The sequence below is a fragment of the Lates calcarifer genome, unplaced genomic scaffold (assembly GCF_001640805.2).
Source record: "Lates calcarifer isolate ASB-BC8 unplaced genomic scaffold, TLL_Latcal_v3 _unitig_2180_quiver_825, whole genome shotgun sequence".
Lineage (NCBI taxonomy): Eukaryota > Metazoa > Chordata > Actinopteri > Centropomidae > Lates > Lates calcarifer.
The window spans coordinates 71,372-97,544 of NW_026116037.1; the positions used below are offsets into that span (position 1 = coordinate 71,372).

The window sequence follows — 26,173 nt, forward strand, 5'->3', positions numbered from 1 at the left end:
CCAACTGGTCATTTCATTTAGCTCTGAGCTCTTCTACAAAAGCCTTTCTTCTTAGAAAGTTAGTGAGAGTTTGAAAGAGCGTGAGTAGAAACACAACGAGGCTGTAAAGGTGGACTGGTGAGTAGATGGGTTTTCATGTTAACGTCCCCGACAACCTCTGTAGTCTCATTTAGACACTCGTTAGCAACCGCCTTTTTTAAGACACGTAAAAGCTTCAAACATCAGGAGTGGGGGATTTACTGACCCATTTTATGTCCGAGGATAAAACCTGAAAATGTCTCAGACCTTATTTCAGACATTTAACCAGAAACACACTGACAACAGGAAGAGCTAACATGCTAACATGCTAACTGACTTCCTGGTTCTAGGATCAGTCCTGCAGGACTCTCTGTTGCCATGGTTACCTCTGTGAGCGACATCATCATCATCAGACTCAGATCTCAGTTAAACATTATTCATTTATTAGACTCAGTTCTTCATCATCGTCTTCATCACAGAACATCTGGACACAGTCCTGTTGTCATGGTTACCACGCTCCTCGTTAGTCTGATTATCAGCTGGTCAAACTTGTTACCACGACAACGCTCTCAGGTGAGCAGCGTGTCGTCAGCCAGGTGAGTCTTAGTGTGTCAGTGTGTGTATGTGTGTGAGTCAGTGTGTGTTGTATCAGTCTGTGTGTCAGTGTGTGTGTGTGTGTGTGTGTATCAGTGTGTCTGTGTGTGTGTGTATCAGTGTGTGTGTGTGTGTGTGTGTGTGTGTGTGTGTATCAGTGTGTCTGTGTGTCAGTCTGTGTATCAGTGTGTGTGTGTGTGTATCAGTGTGTGTTGTGTCTCAGTGTGTGTGTGTGTGTATCAGTGTGTATCAGTGTGTGTGTGTGTGTGTGTCAGTGTGTGTGTGTGTGTGTGTGTGTCTGTTGTATCAGTGTGTGTGTATCAGTGTGTGTGTGTCTGTTGTATCAGTGTGTGTGTATCAGTGTGTGTCAGTGTGTGTGTGTGTTCTCAGGATGACGTTCTCTCTCTCCAGTTGTTGGTTCTTTTCCTGCAGATCTCTGATCTGTTCTCTGAGCAGCTCCACCTCCTCTCTGACCGCCAGCATCAGGTGACTCTTCACCAGGTCCTACACACACACACACACACAGGTGAGAGTGTAGTTGTGTCTCACAGTGATCAGTAAAGATGATCGAGGCCCTGATAAACGTCACATGATCAGAATATTGATTAAAGTCAAACAATAAAAATAAAATTCACTGAAACAAACAGAATCAAAACATTTGATCCTGATGAAAAAGATTCAGAAAGAAAATAAAGTTTTAAAAAATAAATTATAACAGAAAAAGCTAAACTGTGACTGTGAAGTGATTTACTGTTAATAACACGAGATAGAACCACAGTAGAACTACAGTTAAATTACAGTAGACCCACAGTAGAAACTCACCATGGCCTGCTCGATTTTGTTGTCGATGGCGATCAGACTGTTACTGGAGGCACTGCAGAGAGAGAGACAGGTGAGAGAGAGACAGGTGAGAGAGAGACAGGTGAGCTAACCTGACAGAACTTCAGACCTTTCAGTTTTAACTGAGTTCACCTGAGATCACCTGAGATCACCTGACAGCTGCTCCTGTCGTCTCAAACATTTTAAATCTATTTTCTGAACCTTCAGTTTTGTCCTCATCAATACTTGATCAATCGTTTCACTTCTGATCAATAAGTTGTATAAGACGCTCTGTCGTGCTGACGTCTGTCTCTCCAGGTGAACGTGAACACACCTGGAGCAGTCCTGCCCCCTCCTTGTGGTTGCCATGGTTACCTGTGGCAGAACAGCAGCAGTGACATCATCGTGGCCTCTGAGCCCCGCCCAGTGGGCGGAGCTCTGACAGGGACTGACCAATGAGGGTGAGGAGTGGCAGGCAGCAGGGGATTCTGGGCCGGGGGCGGGGCTGATGGGGTCGCGTGTGATTGGTTTCTGCTCCTGGTCTGGACCTCTGTGACTGGCTGAGCCCTGGAGGGCGGAGTCACCAACCTGTGACTCGTCCTGAGTTTGGGTTCGGAGGTCGTCGGCCTGGTGCCCGGCCAAGACTCCCTGACCCCTGACCCCTGACCTCTGACTTTTCTACGATCCCGTAACACAACAGGTGCCTCTGGTTGCTTAGCAACAAGCTGCAGAGTCCTGAGAGGGAGGGGCGGGGTCGACAGAGGACGGCGCTGAGGTCGAGGCTGGGGGGCGGAGTCAGGGACGGCAGAGGGCGACTGGTGACGCCTTGACATCATTTTCTTTACACCACCGAACATTTCCCACCAATCACAGCTGTCCCTCACACATGACCGACCAATCAGAGCTCAGCTGCAGACTGACAGAACAAACCGACCAATCACAGAGTCAGAACATCCAAATAGAAATAAATTAAACGTTAACGTGTCCTGGTTCCGGTCCAGACTTCCTGTTGTCCCTCGTCTTCTGTCTCATTAAACTCTTGTCCTCCATTAACAGGACGTGGACTCAGAGTAAAACCTTTCCTCCAGATGATCTGTGATTGGCTCAGCTCTCTGTGACCTCACAGGTCCAGAGACCTCGTCCAATCAGAAGCAGCGGTCTCGGGACGTCCAGATGTCGACTCCAAACTGAAGCTCAGTGTTTTCTGTAAACAAGCAAGAGACCTCAGGTTTTCATGGAGACCTGACCTCTCTCTCTCCCACACACACACTCACTCCCTGCTCTCTGATTGGCTGCTGTCTCATTCCAGCTCCCGCCCACTCACTGTCACAGCCAATAGGAAGGCAGCAGTGGAATTCTGCTGCCCACTCACACACAGAGCTTCATTCATCCTCAGACTCTGAAACCTCCTCTCACTTTAAACTGGTTTGTTATGGTTCAGACTGAGACCTGAGACCAGGACTCACTGGACTGAGGTCTGAGATCTGAGGTACTGGACTCTGAAGGTGTCAATCATACAATTAAATAAAGAACTGTATATTAAAATCTGTTTAATCATTATGAATAAAAACTGTTCCTGGAGTCCGTCGTCCAACCAAACTGAACTGAGACAGACCGGGATGAGGGAGGAGACCAGGAACCAAACAGTCCCTCTACCAGAACCTCAGTCCTCTGCAGAGGTCTGTTGAAGGACGGCCGTCTGAGCAGCTCCACAAAGACCTGAAGCTGAGACGACCCTGGAAAGTCTTCAGGTCTCTGACTGTCCCTGAGTCTGGACCAGACCAGACTGAAACCCAGCAGACAGTTCACAGTGGCTGAAGCTCCACCAGGACCAGGACAGATTTCAGGATGTTGGACAGTCTGAGGTCCTGATGAAGAGGCAGAGACCTGGACCAGGACCAGGATCCTGTGACCCAGATCAGACTCTGACAGGCTGTGATTGGTTGAAGTGTTTATACTGTGTCAAAATAAAAACCAGCTGCAGTGATGTCACTCCGTCTGGAGCCAATCAGAGTCCAGGATGGAACAGAGTCAGGAGACGTGCAGTAGACGTCCTGGTTACACACTGTGAATGAACAGATCCTCTGTTCTACTGTTTAACACACACACACACACACACACACACACCACAGCTGTGTTTCCATACCTTCAGGGGACACTGACACTAAAACACGTCCTCACCACCTGATTCATGGTCCCCACAACATGAGGAATACCAAACACACACACATACCACAGCTGAAGTTTCAGCTGAGGGTCACTACAGTTCATCAGCATCAACACTGAACCACACTCACAGACCAGGACCTGATGGACCGGTCTGGATGATCACCACAGTGCGGTCCACCTGTCTCACAGGTAAATAAAGAAGAAATCAAACAGGAAGTCACCTGTCGTCCCCCGGCAGGTTGAAGATGGTCTGGTCCAGACTGAAGGCTGCTGGAGTCTGAACGGGGGTCAGGGAGGGATGGTACGATCCAGCAGGGGGGGAGCTGGGCTGAGAGTGAGACAGTCTGAGGACAGACTGACAGAGAGAGAGAGAGACAGTCAGAGAAACAGACAGACAGACAGACAGAGACAGACAGACAGAGTTTTAAAGGAGCATTACACCCTGAAGGCTGAAGAAAACAACATGAAGCTTCAGGGTCTGAAGTCACGACAGTTCTTCATGTTGTAGTTGGTAATTACTAAACACTGGACTCATAGTTTCCCACAATGCATCATGATAAGTAGAACAACCGTCACTAATCGAGAAATATCCCATCATGCATTGTGTTCACACTGAGAGAGACAGAGAGAGTTTATCGGCTGCGACTGCCTCTGACACCTGTGTCAACAACCACACACACTCCCAGCATGCACTCTGTCTGAGACAGGTGACATGGTACAGGTGGTACAGGTGTGTGTGTGCGTACCCGTCCTGTAGCATCGACGTCCAATCGTAGAGGAGGAGGGACGTTTCGTGGGCAAAGTGAAGGTGGTGGAGGGGTGGAGTCCAAACCCTGCGCTCCCATTGGCTGTTTTCGGTCCAGCAGCCAGATGTTAATTGGCTCTCGGTGCGTTGGGGAGGGCGGCCCACTGCGGAGCACGAGCCCTGCCCCCTGAGCCAGCAGGTCCTGGGAGTGGACCCCGCCTCTGTCTCTGTCTCGGCCAATCATCTCCAGGGACTCCAGAGAGTGGGCGTGTCTCATGCTGTCCATCACCCGCCTGAACCCCGCCCCTTCCTGTCGCTCCATAAAGTCTGTGCACGTCCACCGCCCACGGCGATACGGCTCGCCCCGCCCACCGCCACTGGCCCCGCCCACCGCCAGCCTTACCACCCTGAACCTGGAGGAAGACCCCACTCCCTGCCCCGCGGCATCATGGGAGACGTATTTCCTCTTCAGAGAGGGCGTGGTCGGCTGGGAGGAGCTTCCCTGAGGGCTGCAGGAGGAGGAGGCCTCTGATTGGACGATGGTTGTGACCACACTGGGAGCTGATTGGCCAGACGGAGTTTGGTGTAAGTCTGAGGTCACGCTGGTGATCTGGAAGCCACTCCTCTTTTTACCTCCACTCATCCTCACACACACACACACACACACACACACACACACACACACACACACTACTGACTCACTGAAACACAAACAGGACAAAAAAACTCATTAAGGACCCTGGTCTACTTCCTGGTCTACTTCCTGGTCTTCAGCTGGATCAGGTCTAAACTGACATTTAGCTGCTGCTTGTCCTCAAACAGAACATGAGTCCTCACAGTGTGGGATTAGGTTCATGTCCCCATAATGTTGTGTAACAAACACAGAGCAGACAGTCTCACCACACATCCTGTCTCTCTCTCTGTGTCCTGCTGTTCTGGTCAGTGTCTCTCGCCCTGCAGTTCGTCTTTGTTTCCTGTTTCCTCTGACTCAGTCTGATCTGTCGCTGCCTGTTTCACAACCTGGATTTACACAACTCTGTGTGTGTGTGTGTGTGTGTGTGTGTGTGTGTGTGTGTGTGTGTGCAGTTCAGGTTCTGCAGGATTTTAACCGTCAGTTCTTCACTGGTATTTTCCTTCTCTACAGTCTGATGTTTCAGTTCAGTGTTTATGGTCCTAACTTTAACCCGTCTTTGTCTCACAATCTGAAAATAAATAATAATAAATAAAAATAAATATTTTTACTGAGAAAAAAACTAAAATCTTTGTTCAGTTATCAAACTACAAACTGTTTAAAATGTGAAACAGAAACAGATCAAAGTGACTCCTGTTTTCAACTGAATACAGAACAAAGATATTTAATGTTCAAACTGATAAAACTGTTTTTGTAAATAAAAACATTCTGTTTTCTTCTCACACTCAGAGTCTGGGAACTGAAGACACCAACTTACTTTTCCTTCAGCTGATTTTACCTTTTTCTCTGTTGGTAGGTTTAACAGGATTTTAAAATCACTGTATTGTGTTTTTATTCATATTTTACAGCCTCACAACTTCTCTGGAATCAGAGTTTGTAATTTCTCGTTAGTTTCCTGTTAATTGATTAATTAAGTGTTTAATGAACTGTTTGCTGCGTCTCTGTTTCTGATTGGATCAGTTTTACTTAGAGCTTCATCCATGTTAGAAACCGTCCTCTGAGTCAGAGACAGTCTGGACACTGCAGTCAGTTACTATCGGAAAGTCATGAGACAGGTCAGAGCTAGCTGGTTAGCATGCTAACTTCAGCTGAAGTAAAGAAGTGACAGAAGTAGAAGCCAAATCAATTTCCTTCTCTGGACTCAACTGTTCATGAGTAAATTAATAAAGTTTGATACTGAGCTGCTTATGCTAACAACTGCTAATGCTAACTGCTACTAACGCTAACAACTGCTAATGCTAACAGCTGCTAACGCTAGAGTTAGCTATGTAGCAACAGCAATAACATATAACCTACATAAAGCTCCTTTAAACACTGAACAGATTTAGATTCAGAGACGGTTCATTAGACCAGAATCTGGTTCTGAGTCAGATTCTGGGTCAGGTTCTGTTGTGGTTCTATCAGTAAACTGTCGCCTCCATCACTGAACTTATCTCTTTGAGCTTCACCTCTGACCTTTGACCTCTGAGGACCCTGTGCTGCAGACACATGCTCCTCCCTGATCAATAACTGATCATTAATCATTGATCAGGAGCCTGGAGTCTGACGTCACAACCACAAACATTCGCTCAATGACACCCTGTGACATGATCGTTGTTAACACTCACGTTCCTGTTCTCAGCTGAGGCGCGCGCTCCCGCTCCTGATCTGGATCAGCGACCCCCCTCCTCCTCCCCGCTCTTCTCCCTCCAGTGACGTCACCACCGAGCCCGGTGTCACAATCGGTCCATTATCCACACACAGAAAAACACAACAGCCGCGCATGCGCGTCAGTCCCGGAGCAGCCCCGAGCCGCGGGAGCGCGCACAGTTTCAGTAAAAAGTTTGAGCGGAAGTTCTCGGACTCGTTCTCCCGCTGGTCCTGGTCCGGTTCGGCTGTCAGTCCGTCAGGAGCGTGAGCCGCGGCGGGAACTTTCTTCTTCTTCTTCTACAGAGAAAAACAAACTCTCACTCCTCCTCCTCCTCTCCTTCCTCCTTCCTCTGTCAACAGCGCGTGTCTCTACACGGCAGCCAATGAGCGACCAGCTCACTCCTTCATCATCATCATCAGGTCCGGGTCTCCGGGTCTGATCCGGATCATCATCTCTGTTTGGTAGAAGAATATTGAGAACACAGAGATACGGGACGAGGTGCGCGTGCATGTGAGACTGTCCGAGGGGTGGGGGGGGGGTCTCACTGTTCATATTGATTTCATGTATTTATTGATCAGATGTTGATGTATCATCATGTCAATAAAGTTTGATTTAATCTAAAGTTTCAGAGGCTGTTTCTCTGTGGCGCCTCCTGTGGTCAGTTTGTGTCACTACAGGTCACAGCAGAGCTCTGACTGGAGGAGGAGGACAGTGAAGGGTGGAGGTGAGACAAGATGCCAGCGACCTGAACCTGAGACCTGATGCCAGAGACCTGAGAACAGAGACCAGAGGCCAGAGACCTGAGAACAGAGACCAGATGCCAGAGACCTGAGAACAGAGACCAAAGATCAGGCCAGAGACCAGAGCACCGTCCACGTCTATGATTGGTCGCATGCTGCAGACTCCGCCTCCTTCATGTCTGGATCAGGACTGGGCGGAGCTACAGAGTCATCATGTGACCACTGAGGTTTTATATTTGTGTCAGATCAACCAATCAGATTGCTTCTTCTCCTTTAATGTCACATCACGTCTGAATGACTCACCTGTCAATCATCTGTTACATCATCATCATGTGACGTCACTTTATTACATAAACACATCAAACACTCGTCTTTACAGAGACACCGCTTTTAAACGCAGCACGAAAACTCTCTTAGCAGTGTTAGCATCCCCATTAAAATCAATGGGCTCTGCTAGCAGTGTTAGCATGGTGCTGTCCAACAGAGGAGCAGTCAGTTAAAAACAGTTTAACATCCACAGCCTGAACAGCTGACAGTCACGTGACGGTCGTGTGATGGTCATGTGACATTCAGGTGTTTATAAACTGGTTGTATAACCAGGTGATACATGAGGTCATATGAAGGTGAGGTGCTGGTCGTTGCTGAGGCCGTAGGTGTGTTTGTGCTGCTCGAACAGGTCGGTCAAACTCTGCAGGTAAAGTTTATGAAGACTCTCGATGTCCTCGCTGCTGGGACTGGGAGTCTGGGCGACCGAGATCGGCTTCCCCACTGAAAACAGAGAGAGAGACATGGAGGAACCAGGAAACAAATAGCTCAGAGGCTTACTGAGGCTAACTGAAGCTAACTGATGCTAACTAAAGTTAGCATTAGTTAGCGTCAGGTGTTAATGTAAATACTGCAGAAACCTGATTAACGCTGGATTAACGTGACATTAACATTAACAAACATTAGATAAACGTTAACGTTAGCATTGCGGTCGTACCAACGGTGTGTATGGACTTCCTGTACGGCATCAGGCCGAAGCTGTACTGGAAAACTCCTCTGGCGTGAAACAGAGGCATGGCCACTCCCATGATGCTCTGCAGCCGGTTCTGTGGACACAGGACAACACACTGACATCCCATAATACTAGTACATCTTAGCATCCTATCAGCTGTCCTCCTTAATTTCATTAGCCTAGCTAACAAGCTAACAGGCTAACACTGTGTGGCAGTCAGAGCAGCAGAAGTTAAACTAAAAAGAAATGAAAAGATCTGTAGTAAAATTAACAAGTGTTTGTGACTAAAGTTAGCTAATAGCTAATAGCTAATACCTATTAGCTTATAGCTAATAATAGTTTGTGTTCATGTATAATGTTGGGTGGTGAGGAAAACCCGTCTTGTTGCTAGGCTACTGTAATATGGCTGTTCAGATGATTCTAAGATGTTGATGGTGGTTGTCAGGCAACTTCACGGTCGCTAAGTGGTTTTCAGGTGTTGTCAGGTAGCAGCTAAAGCTCTAAGTACAGTTAGCTAATCTGTTGCTAAGATAATACACAGTGTTCTGTAGTAAATTAAGTTTTCTCTGCTGTTTCTTCAGCTGTAATCTGGTTACAGGTTGACTGTAGGTGGATATTCTGACTGTCTGACTTTATAAACACGCTCATTAAAGTTAGCGTTAGCTCAGAGTCTGTTAGCGTGACCTCTGACCTGCAGCGTCCTCAGAGGAGAGCCGGTGGGATTCTCCATCTGATCAAACAGCTCGTTCTCTCCGAAAGAAAAGACTGGAACCAGCTGAGCTCTGCACACAAACACACACAAACACAGTTACAAAGTGAGTGTATGGTCTATAGCCCCGCCCTCTGAGCCCCGCCTCCTCATTAAGCTCCACCCACCCGTGTTTGAGAGCCAGTTTGATGAATCCCTTCCTGTTTCGCAGCTGAAAAACAAAACAGAGTTTCAGTCACTGATCAATAAAAACAAGCCATCAGTCTGATCACGTGAAGAACAAATGAAATTCAGTTTTAAACTAATGATTTCAACACTGTCCTGTTGACAGAAGCTGAATTCATCTCTGTCATCTTATTTTTATTTTCCTGCTCCTGTAGACAGATTAAACTGTAGTCAGATTAAACTGTAGTCAGATTAAAGATGTAGATTAAAGTTATAGACAGATTAAACCTGTAGACAGATTAAACTGTAGACAGATTAAACTGTAGGCAGATTAAAGATGTAGATTAAACCTGTAGACAGATTAAACCTGTAGACAGATTAAACCTGTAGTCAGATTAAAGCTGTAGACAGATTAAACTGTAGACAGATTAAAACTGCAGACAGATTAAACTGTAGGCAGATTAAAGATGTAGATTAAAGTTGTAGACAGATTAAACTGTAGTCAGATTAAAGATGTAGATTAAAGTTATAGACAGATTAAACCTGTAGACAGATTAAACTGTAGACAGATTAAACTGTAGTCAGATTAAAGATGTAGATTAAAGTTGTAGACAGATTAAACTGTAGTCAGATTAAACTGTAGACAGATTAAATCTGCAGACAGATTAAATCTGCAGACAGATTAAAGCTCTCGTCACAGGTTCAGTCTGTTTCCTGACGTTTCACTGAGGAAATGAACAAACTTCTGATGAAACTCCTGAATTTAACAACACAGTCAAATTGAAACCTGACGCTCTGTGAGGATCAGACCAAGACCAGGACCAGAACCAGGGACCTGGGACCAGGACCAGGACAGGAAGCTGTACCTGCAGAGTTAAAGCCCCGGGCCGAGCATCCAGAGCCTCCGGAGCTCCACCCACCGCAATGACAGCAACGTTCCCTCCTTCAGGACGACTGACCAGGTACGACAGACTGGACTTACAGCTTGACACCAGACCTGACAGGGAGACAGGTTTATACAGACAGACAGGTGAGGAGACAGACAGTTGGAGGCCTCCTGTCTCTGTCAGTGGAGTTTGTACAGGATGAATGAAAACATCATCAGGTTTCAAAGAATCCAGACAGACTGCAGGTCAGCTGGTTCCTGAGGAGGAGACACAGGCCCTGGACTGGTACAGGCCCTGGTACAGGTCCTGACCCTTCATCAGATTTAAACAGATCATGTGGAGCTGCAGATGAAGAACTCTTCTTCTCCTCTGATCATCTTCACTGAAAACTCTTGTTCCACCTGCAGAGAACTTTAGGATTTCTTTATGTTGAGTTAATGTTAAAATCAGCTGTGAACATGTTGAGTGAAGCTCAGTCTGAGTCTTTGTTCCTTTCATCGGTTTAACATCAGTGTTTTTACTTTTTAACTCGATTCTGTTTTTAGACTTCCTGTTCTGAGGACGCAGCGTGGACCGATGTCCTCATAAAGACACTGTACCACCATCAGAGGACCAGGCTCTTCTCTCTGTGAAGCCACATGTTGGACTCTTCAGGTCCAAACTGGTCCTGGTCTCAGCAGATCAGAGAATGGAATCCAGTTCTCTGAGTGGATGACGATCAGCTGTTCCACCTGGACAGGTGTGTTTCACTGTGTGAGGTCACTCAGGTTCAGTCTGCTCCTCCTCAGCAGGAAATTTCTGTCCTTTATGAACATCTGTCTGTCCCTCTCTGTCTGTCTGACAGTCTGTCTCTCTGTCCGTCTGTCTCTCTGAGCAGTAAAATCATTTTGTTTCATCACTTTGTTTCTCATGTTTCACCACAGTCAGTGACTCAGTGGTTCAGTGGTTGAGTGGGTCACTGGGTCAGAGAACAGACACATTTCATCAGGTCTGATTCTGTAACGTTCAGGGTTCATCACTGCACCAGGACCTTTTAACAGCTCAGAGTCTGATCCTCTGTGACACTGGTTCAGGTGTGATCAGTGTCACAGAGGATCAGACTGTGTAAGAACCTGCTCTGACTCTGGAGGATCCACAGGGTCTCTAAAGGGTTTCTACAGGGTCTCTAAGGGTCTCTACAGGGTCTCAGAAGCATGGAGGACCAGGCTGGACCTGACTCTGCTGCAGTTCCTCAGTTTGACCACCAGGTGTCCCTGTCCCCTCAGGTGAGTCAGGTTAAACCTGATCTGGATCAGAGATCAGAGGGTCTCTGTTATTGATCAGGATTAATGATCAAACTGAGCGATCACTGTAGCTGAGACAAATGAACCATGTGACCCTGAGGACGGACAGCAGCCAATCAGAGAGCAGCTCTCTGCCTCCTCCCCCCGACACAGCTGACTCAGTCCAAAGACTGGATTGAGAAACTGGATCACCCTGACCCTACACCACCCCCCAGATCTGACCCTACACCCCCCCCAGACTGCTGGTCTTCTGATCTCAGACAGACCGACAGGCAGTCAGACAGACAGGTGGACAGACAGACAGGTAGACAGACAGACAGGTGTGTACCTCCACACATGATGTAGTCTCTGAAGACTGGGACTCTGAACCAGAACGGCAGCATCAGCAGGTGAGGTCTGAGTCCAGGAAACAGACGAGAGAAACCGGTCGACTCCGTACAGAAGTTCCCAAACCCCCCCGCTACCAAGACACCTGAGAGACAGACAGGTGAGAGACAGACAGGTGAGCAGACAGACAGGTGAGCAGACAGGTGAGCAGACAGACAGGTTAACACACCTGAGAGACAGACAGGTGTGCAGACAGACAGGTGGAGAGACAGACAGAGAGGTCATCACACCTGAGAGACAGACAGGTGAGCAGACAGACAGGTGAGCAGACAGACAGGTGGAGAGACAGACAGACAGGTCAACATACCTGAGAGACAGACAGGTCAACACACCTGAGAGACAGACAGGTGAGAGACAGACAGGTGAGCAGACAGACAAGTGAGAGACAGACAGGTGTGTGTCTCACCATGTGGATGAAATCCAAAGATGTAGTTTTTCTTTGGGTCCAGATTGACTGTTTTAATGAGCTGCAGATCAATAAGATCAAATCAATAATCAATAATCAGAGTGATCAGAGTGATTGATCAGTGTGCAGGTACTGATCAGTACCAGATATTGATCAGGTATTGATCAGGTACTGATTACATCAGTAGATATGGTCTCACCCTGATAGGGAAGTAGTCCCTGAAGTAGTCCCAGACGGTCCAGCTCCTGACCCACTGTGACCTCCGACCCCCACTGGTGGGCGTGTCCCAGTCCAACCACAGCCAACCAGCATAGAGCAGGGCCATCATCCACCAATCAGAGAGAGCCAGGAGGACGAAGGCAGCGAGACAGCACTGAGCTGACAGACAGACAGACAGACAGATGGACAGAGAGTGAGAGACAGACAGACACAGAGAGAGAGAGACAGACACAGATGGAGAGAGAGACAGACAGAGAGAGAGACAGGTTTGTATTTCAAACTCAGGTCTTATATTTCTGTTCATTTCCAGTTTCCTGGTGATTGATTGACCAATCAAGGCAATAATCAGCTGAATAATCAATAATCATAAAGTTACAGTCAAACAATCAGATCATTAACAAACTGCAGCTGTTGGAGGATTAACCAGAGAACTGAGCTCTGATCAGTCTCACTGAAACAAACAACCTTCACTGGTTCTAATGGTTCTGATGGATCTGATGGATCTGATGGTCCTGGTGGATCTGATGGTTAAAGCAGACCTGAGAGTTCAGGACTTTAAACTGAATTATTTCACAATAAAAGTCTTTATCAAACTGAATCACATGAAACACAGAGGAAGTTAATCACAGGTCAACTGACCAATCAGAGGCCTCCTGACAGAACAATAACGTCTGATCGATACAGGTCAGACAGACAGGTGGTCAGACAGACAGGTGAGTGTTACCCAGAGCCAGGAAGGAGAAGATCCACTGCAGGACGGCGGCGGTCTGAAGCCTCCTGCGCAGCGGGATGTTCAGCGGGGGCGAACTCGATCTTCATGCCGGCGGCCGCGCACCTTGGCCCGGCTTGGAGCGGTGCGACCTCCCGGTGTGTCCGCCTGGAAGTCGGGGTTCTCTCTCTCAGTGCCTGTCTCTCTCTCTCTCTCTCCCTGTCTGTCTCTCTGCCTGTCTGTCTGTCAGTGAGCCGCTGATGTTACAGACTCTAAACTTCTGATTTTCACTTCGTTTCCAAACTTTACAAACACGCTCCCCTCCCTGCTCCACTGCGCATGCGTACGAACCCTCCCCCTCTGGGTGGGTTCCTCTCAGCCAATCAAAGCTGGTGACGAAACATGTCGGGAGCGAGCCTGCAGTGAGGCGCGTTCACGGTCTGGGATGTTGAAATAAAGTTGTTAACAGACGTTTAACCGTTAAACATGACGCGTCACAGAATCACGTGACATTAGAACCTGACAGTCCTCTGAGCTGTGTCCTGATTGGCTGAGTTTCTTTCATGTTTAGTTCTTCAGATCATCTTCACAGGTGAAAATCACTGTTCTGATGTTTGAAGCCTGAATCCAATCTCCACAAATAAAAAGGAAAACAGTCACATGATGAAAAGCTGAGAACACCTGAGCAGGTAAACCCTGAGATCAGCTGTTCAGTCTCTGTACAGGAAGAAGAAGGACTCCAGTCTCCTCAGAGGTCAGAGGTCAGAGGTCGTCTGTGTTCACCGTCAGGACAAGAGAGGTTGACCTCGAACGCACCTGCAAAGATAAAACACAGCAGAGGGAGAAATAAACAACAACAGGAACAGTGATGGTATTATTATTGTTATTATTATCAAAATTATTATTAGTATTATTATTTTTGTTGTTGTTTTTATTGTTTTCTCATCAGGTTCAGTTTTTCAGTTTTTCATCAAACATCAGTTTTTAATCACCTCTGACCTCTGATGGGTTCACTGTCTCTGCAGACAGTCAGACAGGTAACACACTGTGTCCTCTCTGGGCAGCAGCGCCCCCTGCAGACTGCACTGCTCAGTAACAGCTCCAGCTCTGACCCACTGGACCACTTATTACCCATGATCCTCCTCTTCTCCAGTGGCTGGAACAAGCTGTTTCTGACTGTCTGATTGTTTCCTGTCTGACTGTCTGTCAGAGCTGATCGGGTTTTAATGAGTGATTAATCAGAATCAACAGGTGTTCATTTGAACTGATCAATAAATCAATAATGATCACTGATCAAAACTGTTTTAACTCATGTGTTTAGTGTTATTATTGATAAACTGATTCTGACTGATCAGGAATCAGCTGACTGATCTGAGCTTCTCCTTTAATGACCTCACCACAGTAAATAAACTGTTGTCATGGTAACAGCTCCATGGTAACACTGAGTTTCTGTTGCTTCCTGTTCCTGTGTGTTGCCATGGTTACAGCTGATAAGGAGGGCGTGGCCTAAACTTTGACTCAGAGTCTGAAGAGACGGAGGTCAGAGCTCAGAGAGACCAAGCCGAGGTCTCTAATGATTGTCTCTACTGTTTCTACTGTTTTCAGTGTCTGACTGACTCTAATGACTCTGTTTCTATTGTTTCTATTGTTTCTGTGGCTCATGTCTGGTCTGATCTCAGATCTGAGTTTCCTGTTTTTTTCAGTCTGTTTCTAATGTTTTGTTTCCATTTGAAACTCAAACTTTATTGATCTGTGGTTTGAAGTCGATCAGCTCAGAGCAAAGATCAAATCAATATAAAACTAAGAACTGTACAAAATATTGTTTCAATTAAATCTGATGTTTTCTGTTTTCTGTTCTTCTCTGTTTTTATTCCACCAGATCCACATCAAACAGAAACAATATAATACAATACAAAACAGTATAAATCAATACAACACAGTACAAATCAATAAACACAATAGAGCACTACAGGGACCCAGTCCTGACGTCAGCTTCAACCTGGTTCCTCCTCATCCTTCAGGTTTAGTTGATCAGATCATCTTCACAGATGAACACCACTGTTCTGATGTTTGAAGTAAGAAGCTAATGTTAGGCTATAAACCAACTACACCACGGTCACATGACGTCAACGTCTCCACCACTAAGCTTCCAACTGGTCATTTCATTTAGCTCTGAGCTCTTCTACAAAAGCCTTTCTTCTTAGAAAGTTAGTGAGAGTTTGAAAGAGCGTGAGTAGAAACACAACGAGGCTGTAAAGGTGGACTGGTGAGTAGATGGGTTTTCATGTTAACGTCCCCGACAACCTCTGTAGTTTCATTTAGACACTCGTTAGCAACCGCCTTTTTTAAGACACGTAAAAGCTTCAAACATCAGGAGTGGGGGATTTACTGACCCATTTTATGTCGGAGAATAAAACCTGAAAATGTCTCAGACCTTATTTCAGACATTGAACCAGAAACACACTGACAACAGGAAGAGCTAACATGCTAACATGCTACATGCTAACATGCTAACTGACTTCCTGGTTCTAGGACTCATTCCTGTAGAACTCTATAGAACCTCAGTAACAGAACAACATGCAGAAACACCAGAGGGTCAGAAAACAACAGCTGGTTACCATGGTTACAGCTGGTCACCATGGTTACAGCTGGTTACCGTGGTTACAGCTCACCCTGAGATAAACATCAGGCTGTAAACAGTAAACAGTTCATGTTAAAGGTTCATTCCACTGATTTTTAGTTCCTCCTCAGCTCTTTGATGGACTCCATGGAGTTCAAGTGCATTATGGGAAATGTTTTATATTTCTGAATTGTTGTTGAATAGTTCATTATATTTTTTATGATGTGTTTAATCAGTTCTTCATCACTCACTTCATCAATCACTTCCTTTCTTCTGGAGGTCGAACTCTAAACAAACGTTTGGGATGTTTATGATCAGCTGGAAACAGGATCATTCACATTTTCTTTTCTTTCACATTTAAATATTTCTAAATAAAAGACTTTTATTTTGTAACAGCTTCTGAGCACAGCTGCAGGATCAGGTTTCTCTGCTGTCAGATTCTGGATCAGAGGATTCTGGATCAGAGAAAGTGGTGCTCCTCTGACCGGTTTGGTTTCATGTCACAGACTTCGGCTCTCAGTTCTGGTCTGAGGCGGGTCATGGTGCGGCTGCTGGGTCAGTCTGCTGGTTTTAATAATAAACCACCTGCAGTACCAGACTCCTCCAGCAGAGACTTCCTGACCCTCTGACCCAACAACAGCTGCAGGAAGTGATGTCATGACATGTTGTTCTGTTACTCACAGGTGAGGAGCTGTACCTGAACCTGATTGGCTGACAGGGGCAAGAAATTACCAAATGCTAGACTACACCTGGACTACACCTGGACCCTGTGCTACACCTGGACTACACCTGGACTACACCTGGACCCTGTGCTACACCTGGACTACACCTGGACTGAACCTGGACTACACCTGGACCCTGTGCTACACCTGGACTACACCTGGACTGAACCTGGACTACACCTGGACCCTGTGCTACACCTGGACTACACCTGGACTACACCTGGACTACCTGGACATCTGGACTGAACCTGGGCTACACCTAGGCTACACCTGGACTGAACCTCAGCTACACCTGGACCCTGTGCTACACCTGGACTGAACCTGTACTACACCTGGACCCAGTGCTACACCTGGACCCTGGCCTACACCTGGACTGAACCTCAGCTACACCTGGACCCTGGCCTACACCTGGACCCTGGCCTACACCTGGACTACACCTGAACTGAACCTCAGCTACACCTGGACCCTGTGCTACACCTGGCCTACACATGAACTAAAACGGGGCGTGGGTTGGACTGAACGTGGGCTCCACCGGGCCTGGACAGCACCTGGACGACAGTCCTGCTGCCACAGATCTGGATCAGGTCTGACAGCGTCTCAGGCAACAGTTTGTCATCACGACTTCATTGCTGAGAGAAACTTCATGTTTCAGAGACAGATCCACGTCAGTCAGAGCAGATCCAGACCTGCAGAGGAGAGAGGTGCGTCAGAGGAGGGGAGGTCTTGGTTTTCTGACAGGAGGGGGCGGTTCTGAGGAGGGAGGAGCTTCTTACCTTCATGTTTGTTGCCTGGTTGGTTTTGGCAGGAGAGCAGGACGACGAACAAACTGAGCAGGAGGATCAGGAAAACAGAGACAAGTCTGCAGAGAGACAGAAAGCAAAACATGGTTCACAACAGGGTAATGTGTTAACCTGCAAACCCCCCCCAACCTGAAACCTGACCCCCCAACCTGCAACCCCCCCCAACCTGAAACCTGACCCCCCAACCTGCAACCTGACAACCCCAACCTGACACCTGCAACCCCCCCCAACCTGAAACCTGACCCCCCAACCTGCAACCTGACAACCCCAACCTGACACCTGCAAACCCCCCAACCTGAAACCTGACACCCCCCCCCCCCCCCCAACCTGAAACCTGACCCCCCAACCTGCAACCCCCCCCAACCTGAAACCTGACCCCCCAACCTGAAACCTGACAACCCCAACCTGACACCTGCAACCCCCCCCAACCTGAAACCTGACCCCCCAACCTGCAACCTGACAACCCCAACCTGACACCTGCAAACCCCCCCAACCTGAAACCTGACACCCCCCCCCCCCCCCACCCCCCCCCCCCCCCCCAACCTGAAACCTGACCCCAACCTGAACCTGAACAACCTGAACACCTGACACCCCCCACCTGAAACCTGACCCCCCAAACCTGAACAACCTGAACCCCCCCCCAACCTGAAACCTGATCCCCACCAACCTGAAACCTGACCCCCAACCCGAAAACCTGACCCCCAACCCGAAACCTGACCCTCCAACCTGAAACCTGATCCCCCACCAACCTGAAACCTGATCCCCCACCAACCTGAAACCTAATCCCCCTCAACCTGAAACCTGACAACCCCAACCTGAAACCTGACCCCCCAACCTGAAACCTGACAACCCCAAACCTGAAACCTGACCCCCCAACCTGAAACCTGACCCCCTGTGTCTGTGAGTCTAACTGACTGTAAACCTGCCACATGTCGACACTGACAGAGGTTTAACACCTGGTCTGAACGATTTTAAATAAGTGGTTCATGACTGATCAATGATCAGATTCAGGATAATGAAGCTTCAGGACGATGAGTCTTCATGTGACTGAACCAGTGTTCAATCATCTCATAAACTGAGATACAGAATCATTATAAAACCGTTCTAAGCGCCTGCAGTTCTAAAGATCTAAATCAGAAATCAGCTGATCAACATGATCAGTAGTGATTGATAAATGTGATTGGTTCTTACATCACAGTGAGGATGAGCCACTCTTCAGGAGCAGACACTGTGGAGGAGAAGAAGAGACGTTATCAGAGGAACAGACGTCCTGTGGAAACAAGTCTTGGATATAACGAGTGAGTTAACGAGCTCAGGTGAGTTTACCTGCAGGTGTCTCAGTGAGAGCGACGGTCAGAGCGACGGACGGAGCGACGGTCGAGATGGTTCTGTTTCCACACACTGAGTCAGCAAACATGGAGCACTTCACCAGAGTGTCCTGATGAGCAGCTGGAAGACACAGGACCGACCAGTCAATAAATAAATCAATCAATCAATCAATCAATCAATCAATCAATCAAATCACAGAGGAGGTTAAACCAACAACAGCTTATTTAAAGAAAAAAAATAAAGCAGGAACTAAAGGTTCAGAGACAAATAAGACGATGAAAATATAAAAACCTTCAGACTCACACATAACGACAACAAAACACCAACAATAATCAATAATTATCATAATAATAACGTCAGTGTGTTAATTTAAACCTTCATCAGCTGATTTACACATCTATTGATCGACTGATCAAACCACTGACGTTTTCCTCGTTAACATCGAACAGCAGCTGTTGTTTAAAACCAGATCTGTTCAGTCTTTGTTTATAAAAACTCACAGATGTTCGTAACAAACTCTGGATCTGATCGTATAAACACAGGAGGCGACTCACAGGAGGATTTACAAACACAGGACCCAGATCAGTTTCTACACGAGGACATGACTCAGTGTCTGACTCAGACCGTGACCCTGCTGAACCTCCAGTCCACCAAAAACAAAATCCTGAGACAAAGTCTGAGCACTGACGTTAATCTGCTCGTCCTCAGAAACAAAAACAAACCAGAGCAAACCTCTGACCAGGACCAGGACCAGGACCAGCTGAGACTCTCTGCTGTGGTTCAGGATCTTCTCTGTCAGAGGGCTCTGGGATCAGGTCTGGAGTCAAAGTGGTTTGAGAACAGTGTGATGGTGTGGATTGTGTTTTGTTTACCTGAGCAGTCGGTGCAGGTCTACACCGGACTCCTGTCCCCCCGTTAGGGTTCACTGTGCAGTTCTGGATCACAAAGTAACCTGGGACAATGAGAGAAGAGGTCTGGTTATTGATCATCAGGAGAGAGTCAGGATCTGGTCCTGACTGGTTTATATTTTACCTCCAGTGAGGATGTTACCTTCTCGACATGGACATGGTCCTGCACTGCCGGGTTCAAAGGTCATCTTCAGCAGCAGACACACAACGCTCACCTGGAACCAGACCGAGACTCGATCAGGTAAAACAGTTCAAAACCAGCAGCTGATTCATGTCCATCAGACCTCCTCCTGTCTGCTGGACCAGGACCAGGACCAGGACCAACAACAGATCCAACAACAGGACTGACAACAAGACCACCACAGAGACTAAGAACCACCACCAAGAGTCTGATTCATTTTCAGTTTTCTGTGAGTGTCAGAGTCCAGGACAGGAGACAATAATGTTAACTATTGATCACTGTTACTGAAGTGACGGTCTCAGTCTGGGTCCTGTCCTGGTTCTGGTGGTGATCAGTTATCTGCTGGTCTCAGTCCAGGTCCTGTCCTGGTTCTGGTGGTGATCAGGTCTCTGCTGGTCTCAGTCCAGGTCCTGTCCTGGTTCTGGTGGTGATCAGGTCTCTGCTGGTCTCAGTCCAGGTCCTGTCCTGGTTCTGGTGGTTATCAGTTCTCTGCTGGTCTCAGTCCGGGTCCTGTCCTGGTTCTGGTGGTGATCAGGTCTCTGCTGGTCTCAGTCTGATAGTTCAGTATCTGTAAATAAACTCTGACCAGCGTCACCGCTGTCTGTTTGTTTCTGTTGCCGAGCAACAAACACAGCAGCGACCCTGCATACCTGAGGAAGCCCCGCCCCCTCCACACAGTTAAACACACCAGGACACGTGGTGCCTTCAGGCGTCTTTGACCATTCATAAACCCATAAACCGATCAGGTGCTGAGTTCAGGGATAGTTCACAGACCACATTCAACCAGGTCTACACCAAAACCCACTGAACCCAGACCTGTCAGACCTGGTCCAGATCAACATGAGGACTCTAAAGACTTTTTAAAACCAGGTTTATGGATTTAGGAAAAAAAAGGTAATTATCACAGTTTTCTGTATTTAGATGAAAGTTAAACTCATGTTTCCGTTAACCTGCAGCCCTGACTGACAGCTGTCCATTCAGACCACATCAGACCTGGTCTACACCTCAGACCACTGAACTGAGACCTGACAAATCTGGACTAGATTATCAACCAGAATGAAACAGATTTAAAACCTATTTTCAGGTTCACAGAAACTAAAGATGCATTTATAAAATCAGAGGAAAAGAGACACAACAGACCACAAAGAGACTGAAAATTGAACTCAAGGAGACCTGGTCCAGATCTGTCCAGGATCCTGGTCCAGATCTGTCCTGGATATCTGACCTGACAAACCAGTATCTGCTACAGAGAACCAGAACCAGCTCTTCAACCTGCAGCTGTGCAGTCGAAGAACACAGTCAGTAAACACCCAGACCTGGACCTGGACCCAGACCTGGACCCAGAGCAGCAGAAACAGACTAAACAGAGCTGGTAGCAGCAGCTGTTACCTGTCGACACTCACCTGTAGTCGGTCCATCGTGTCCTCTCGTTCACAGCGATCAAACACCAGGAAAATCACTCAGGCTTTTATCAGGAGGAGCCGCCCACCTCCTCTGAGGAGCAGGAGGGAGGGGGGAGGGTTGTCCCGGTCTCCTCCTCCGCAGGGCCAGAGGTGGGAGGAGACTGGGACAACCCTGTCCTCTCCTCCCCCTCAGCTGAGGGAGGGGCTCTGACGTGGGTTCAGGTGACATCAGGGATTTCCTCTGAAGTGGACCATGTGGTTTGTACTGAACCTGATCGCCCAGTCCGGGACCCAGAGGGGACAGGTGAGAGCACAGACAGGTACAGAGCTGCTGCCTGCGCTCTCAGGTGTGTCCCAGTTGTCTGCTGCTGTGATGTCATTGTGTACCTGTCCTCCTGTCCCTGAAACCATCAGTCAGGTCGAGAGTCCAGGTCCAGTTCAGGCCACAGGAACAGCTGCAGGTCTGAGTTTCCTGACACCAGGATCTGAAGCTGTCGTCACAGTGAGAACTGATTCTGTGCTGTGTCTGAGTCACCTCCAGGATAAATATAACTTTCACATCAGGAGCCTGAATCATTTTACTGATGAAGAACGTTTCATCATCAGCAGCATCAGAAACCTTCCTGCTGCACATTCGTTTCATTTCACACTTCATGTATGGATGATGAAATCCTCAACTCCAGAGTCTAATGTGGAACTTTACCATTAAAATCCATGAATATAGATGATCACAGCTTTTTATCAGCCGTCCACTGTAAAGATGTGAAGGTTTAAAACAAGGTGAGACAGTTTATCTGATCAGATCATCAGAGTTCACACAGGCTGAGACATGTTGGGATCAGGATTTAAACTTCAGAGTCTCAGTGAAGTTCACTGTTCATGAGTCCAGTTCATGTTGAATTCAAACATAAAGACTGAGTGTTTCTGTGTTGTGTTTGTACAAGGCTGGTTCTATAGGAACTCTAAACTGACTGATCTATGGAGTCCGGTTCAGTGCTTCTCTCTGCAGGATCACTACAGGTTATGATCAATAACCTCATCAATAAACTGATCAATAAACTGATCAATAACCTGATCAATAAACTGATCAATAACCTGATCAGTCAGCAGAAACTGTGTTCTGCAGCTCCTCTCTGATCATTATGTGACTGAGCTGTAGAAATGTGAATTTCATCACCTGACTGAAACTGATATTTATAGACTGAAACCTGTTTCTCAACACCTGGAGATCACAGGAGGACAGGTACGAGTTCAGACAGGAAGACAGGTATGAGTTCAGACAGGAAGACAGGTGGGAGTTCAGACAGGTGAGGTGTGGATGTTTTACACTCAGGTCCAATAATTTACTCAGTTACTTTGACAGTAACTGTAACTCTTCACCTGTAAACCTGTATTTATACTGTGATTACCTGAAAGAGGATAAAATACTCTGTTACATCATGTAAATACTCTGTTACCTGCTTTCAGAATTTTACTTTAGTAAAGAATGTGATCTCTAAATGAAGATAAATCATTTAATCTGTGTTACATGTGATAATAATCGTGTTAATCAGGTTGAAGTTACTGTAACTCTGAGCTGTAGATACAGGAGACAGGCAGCAGGGGGCGGTGCTGTGCTCAGGATGCTAACTGCTGTCAAACACCACAGAAGAGAGGAGGAGGAGAGGAGCTGCTCGCTGTTTACAGGGTGAGGACTCTTTTCTTCTCTCTGTGTGTTTCTGAGCCGCTGCTCGGTCCGGGTTCGGTTAACCGGGTCACGGTGTAGAGAAGGTACATGTTAGCTCCTGAATGCTAACAGCAGCGATGTCGTGGTTAGCTTTCTCCCGTTAGCTGTTAGCATGTAGTCTGACGGGTATGATGGTTTCCATTATCGGACACGCCCCGCTCCACAGCGTCCTGTCCGCTGTCTGACCTCCACAGACACCGTCTGTTATTATCACTGTGTCCACACGTCCATCAGTTACTGTCAGTCTGTCTGAACACCCGCAAAAACACGACCCGAGCTCTGCTGTCCAGGACCACCGGTTCTGATCCGACAGCTGAGTGATGCGGAGCGGAGGCTGAACCAGACTCCATTCTGAAAACAGCTGAATTAGTGTTTGTTCGCTCACAGTTACATCAGGAACATGGCTGGAGAGTTTGTTGTTGAATTGTGTTTATTTTAATCAGTTCGGCAAACAGATAAACTACGAACCAGGCAGAACAACAACACAACCCGCTCTCAGTAAACAGGCCACCCGCTGTTACTGAGAGGAATCAGCCGAAAATAACAAGCTACTCAGCTTTTACAGTTTAAGTTTTGTCCTTGTAAGATTTGTTCAGACATTTGGTTCAAGCCGAATAGAACAGTTACAGTTAAATATTTATGAAACGTGTTTGATGTGTTAGTATGACGCTGGTCTTTGTGTCGAGAAGTGGAGAAACTGTAAATTGTCAGGTATTTGTATGGAGTCTGGTGGAGCGCCTCTCCTGCAGGTATATAATGTTACCTCCTACAACTGTCTCTCCTGAAATCATCACACCTGTCTGCACCACGATGTTTACCTGGCTGTATGTTTGGTCACCAGGTCCTCCGTTACAGTGGAGACCGCCGTTATCACGGAGGACTAGGCTGACGTTGCCATGGCGAACAAGACGGAGCTCCAGGTGACAGACCAAACCTCCTCCCCTGAGGAGGAGCTGAAGAAACCCGCTGGCCGCCGGACCCGCCGCCGAGGCGCCGCCACCTTAGGAAGGCGGAGCCAGAGAGGGAAGAGGCGGGGCCCTGCGGACAAGAGGGGGGCCGGGCGAGAAGAGGCGTGGTCAGAAGGAAAAGAGGCGGGGTCAGGAGGAGAAGAAGGAGGGGGTGACAGTGAAGAGGATGTGGAGCGGTGGAAAGCGACAGTACGCGTGTTCTGCCGGCGGCCGCAGGTGAAGATCGCTCGTCACCTGCTGAGGAAGCACGCTGACCAACAGGAAGTGATGGCTGCCAGCACGCTGCCGACGGGCTCCAAACAGCGCCACCTGCTGCTGGAGCATCTGCGCTGTAGAGGCAACTACCTGCATAACATCGAGGTTTGTTCACCTGGTTACCTGTCTCTGTCTGTTTACCTGTCTGTTTACCTGCAGAGGAAACTCAACACCTGTCTGTCTCTCTGTCTACCTGTCTGCCTGTCCCTCAGGTGATCAGGCAGGGCAGTGGTGAGATCGTCCCTGTCGTCAGCCCTCAGAGGAAGTTGATGCGAGGAACTACCTGCCGTGCCCGCTCTGCCTCGGCTTCTTCCTTCGCTCTGATCTCTGGAAACATCAGGCCTCCTGTCGGAAGAAGCTGGCCTCTGACCCTCCAAAGACCCCCCCGCCTCCACAGGAGAGTCCACCGCTGAGCCCATAAAGGATTCAGCATCTGACTCCACAGGTGAGTCGGTCTGTGATCGAGCAGACGACAGGACCTCCAAGTCCACAGAGGACTCACCATCTGATCCCTCAGGAGACGCAGTCACAACGGAACAGACTGGGAACTCTGAGACTGGGTCCAAACGGGCCATGACTTCTGAACACAGTGGGGATCAGAACGCAACCTCTGACCCTGCAGCGGACCGGCCAAGGAAGCGCAGCAGGGTCCAGGCTGCAGCTTCCCGCCTCCTCCCAATTTCCAGTGGAGCATCTGAAAGCTGCAGTGAAGTCCTGCACCGCATGAACCAGGACTACATCTCACATCAGGTCTGTACACCTGTCTGTCTACCTGTCTGTCTCTCTACCTGTCGCTGTGCTAATACCACTCTTTCTCACTCTGTCAAGGTCAAATCTGATTGGTTGATCTGTAAATATGGAAACAAGTTGATGGGGAACCAAGATGGCAGCCAGAAGAGGTACGATTACGTCAGTCAGAAACTGAGGGAGCTCGGGCGGTTCCTCCTGGCTGCTAAATCTCTGGACTCTGACATTCAGACCCTGCAGGATGTCCTCGCTCCAGGTCGCCTCAGCCTGGCGCTGGCCGCTGCCAGAAAGGCATCCGGGTACCGGTGGAGCCGCCCTCCTCTGGCGGTGAAGACGACTCTGAAGACGGTTTGTGAGATTGCCATCGGAGAGAGTCTGCAGGACGGAGACTGGGAGGCAGCAGCCAAAACCACCGACTTCTACCACATGCTGGGACGAGAGTGGGACAACCTAGGGCTATTAAACCCTGATCCTGACACAGGTAAGACCCGGGTCAACCCTTGGGACTGTGTGGTTAAAAGTTAACTGAACTTCATCAAGAGCAAGAGGAAGGACCAGAGTCTGATCATTTCCAGGACTCTGGTCTCTGAAGGGGTGCAGCTCTAATGGCTCCTCACAGTCATTTTAGGTTCAGATGAACTTGCTGTTTGTGATCAGTCCAACAAACTGTTTTTTCCTAAGCTGCTCCAGAGGGAGGATCCAGCTGAGGAAACGACCGGTCCAATCAAGGAGCGAGAAGAAGGGTAAAGAGCCAGGTCAGGAGCCTGAACCAAGACCAGAGGGTGAGTCCTGACTAGTGATCGACCAATATGGATTTTTCAGGGCTGATACAGATTATTAGTAGTCAAGGAGGCCGATAACCGATATTTGGAGCAGATATTAATTTGCAGTAAAAGTGAAAATATTGGTGTCAAAACTTTGAATAATACAAACTCCATCACTTAACTTTGTTTAAATGCCTTTAAGCATATGTTTATTAAACAGCTTTTCAGATTTGCAACATGTTAAAGGTTTTTTATCTTAGACAATCGACATCTTTGTTTTAAAATTCTAACAGAAAGTGCAGGGAGCTCCCAGACTCAGCAGCATGTCTTATCAAGTTAAATTAAAACTGAAACAAATAAATAGCTCCCTAAAGTTTTCTACAGTAAATAAAGTTTTCCAAAATTTCAATATAACTGAAATGTTATTTTATCTTTATCTTTGTTTTAAGTTCAAACAAAAACAAAAGTGCAGGGAGCTCCCAGGCTCAGCAGCATCTCTTATAAAGTTAACTGAAATTTTAAATAAATAAATAGTTTCCTGAAGTTTATAAAGTAAAAAAACAAAGTTAAATAAAATTTGCA

General features: G+C 47.5%; 3 protein-coding genes and 1 long non-coding RNA gene across 6 annotated transcripts; 2 read left to right on the forward strand and 2 right to left on the reverse strand.

Annotated features, from left to right (window-relative positions):
- Window positions 1–440: 440 nt before the first annotated feature.
- zgc:153012 (TSC22 domain family protein 4) lies at window positions 441–7,184 on the reverse strand. 3 transcript variants are annotated; one of them, XR_007810176.1, is made up of 6 exons: window positions 6,644–7,184; window positions 4,347–5,046; window positions 3,822–3,955; window positions 1,807–2,635; window positions 1,435–1,486; window positions 1,031–1,116 (listed from the first exon to the last, which is right to left on the reverse strand). XR_007810176.1 is itself a non-coding variant. In XM_018689822.2 (5 exons), the coding sequence occupies exons 2-5, from the start codon at window positions 4,986–4,988 to the stop codon at window positions 970–972; spliced, it is 975 nt and encodes a 324-aa protein (XP_018545338.1). In that variant the 5' UTR covers window positions 4,989–5,046; window positions 6,644–7,178; the 3' UTR covers window positions 441–969. The 3 variants fall into 3 exon arrangements, 2 of the variants coding, with proteins under 2 accessions (XP_018545338.1, XP_050923917.1); XM_018689822.2 differs by lacking the exon at window positions 1,807–2,635 and having other exon boundaries at window positions 441–1,116; window positions 6,644–7,178; XM_051067960.1 differs by lacking the exons at window positions 1,807–2,635; window positions 6,644–7,184 and adding an exon at window positions 5,246–5,514 and having other exon boundaries at window positions 441–1,116.
- A 539-nt stretch (window positions 7,185–7,723) lies between these two features.
- Window positions 7,724–13,460, reverse strand: LOC108892326 (2-acylglycerol O-acyltransferase 2-A-like). Its single transcript, XM_018689821.2, is given in 10 exon segments — window positions 7,724–8,174; window positions 8,389–8,497; window positions 9,095–9,185; window positions 9,280–9,323; window positions 10,144–10,274; window positions 11,776–11,919; window positions 12,241–12,301; window positions 12,440–12,618; window positions 13,184–13,259; window positions 13,261–13,460. Coding segments are annotated over 10 exon segments (1,008 nt in total). The 5' UTR covers window positions 13,279–13,460; the 3' UTR covers window positions 7,724–8,019.
- A 187-nt stretch (window positions 13,461–13,647) lies between these two features.
- Window positions 13,648–15,732, forward strand: LOC127139811 (uncharacterized). Its single transcript, XR_007810177.1, has 2 exons — window positions 13,648–14,039; window positions 14,236–15,732. It is a non-coding gene; the product is annotated as an uncharacterized LOC127139811 (long non-coding RNA).
- Window positions 15,733–23,753: 8,021 nt separating this feature from the next.
- Window positions 23,754–25,534, forward strand: LOC108892324 (uncharacterized). The gene is made up of 5 exons (XM_018689816.2): window positions 23,754–24,185; window positions 24,293–24,311; window positions 24,460–24,830; window positions 24,909–25,308; window positions 25,509–25,534. Exons 1-5 carry the CDS (start codon window positions 23,754–23,756, stop codon window positions 25,532–25,534), a joined length of 1,248 nt encoding a protein of 415 aa, XP_018545332.2.
- Window positions 25,535–26,173: the final 639 nt, after the last annotated feature.

Coding starts and splice junctions, on each gene's coding strand:
- zgc:153012 (XM_018689822.2), bottom strand. CDS start 4,988: ATGAGTGGAGGTAAAAAGAGGAGTGGCTTCCAGATCACCAGCGTGACC. Junction 3,956..4,346: donor ACGTCGATGCTACAGGACGG/GTACGCACACAC, acceptor TCTCTCTGTCAG/TCTGTCCTCAGACTGTCTCA. Junction 1,117..1,434: donor ACAAAATCGAGCAGGCCATG/GTGAGTTTCTAC, acceptor GTGTGTGTGTAG/GACCTGGTGAAGAGTCACCT.
- LOC108892324 (XM_018689816.2), top strand. CDS start 23,754: ATGGCGAACAAGACGGAGCTCCAGGTGACAGACCAAACCTCCTCCCCT. Junction 24,831..24,908: donor AGGACTACATCTCACATCAG/GTCTGTACACCT, acceptor CACTCTGTCAAG/GTCAAATCTGATTGGTTGAT. Junction 25,309..25,508: donor AAACCCTGATCCTGACACAG/GTAAGACCCGGG, acceptor TTTTTTCCTAAG/CTGCTCCAGAGGGAGGATCC.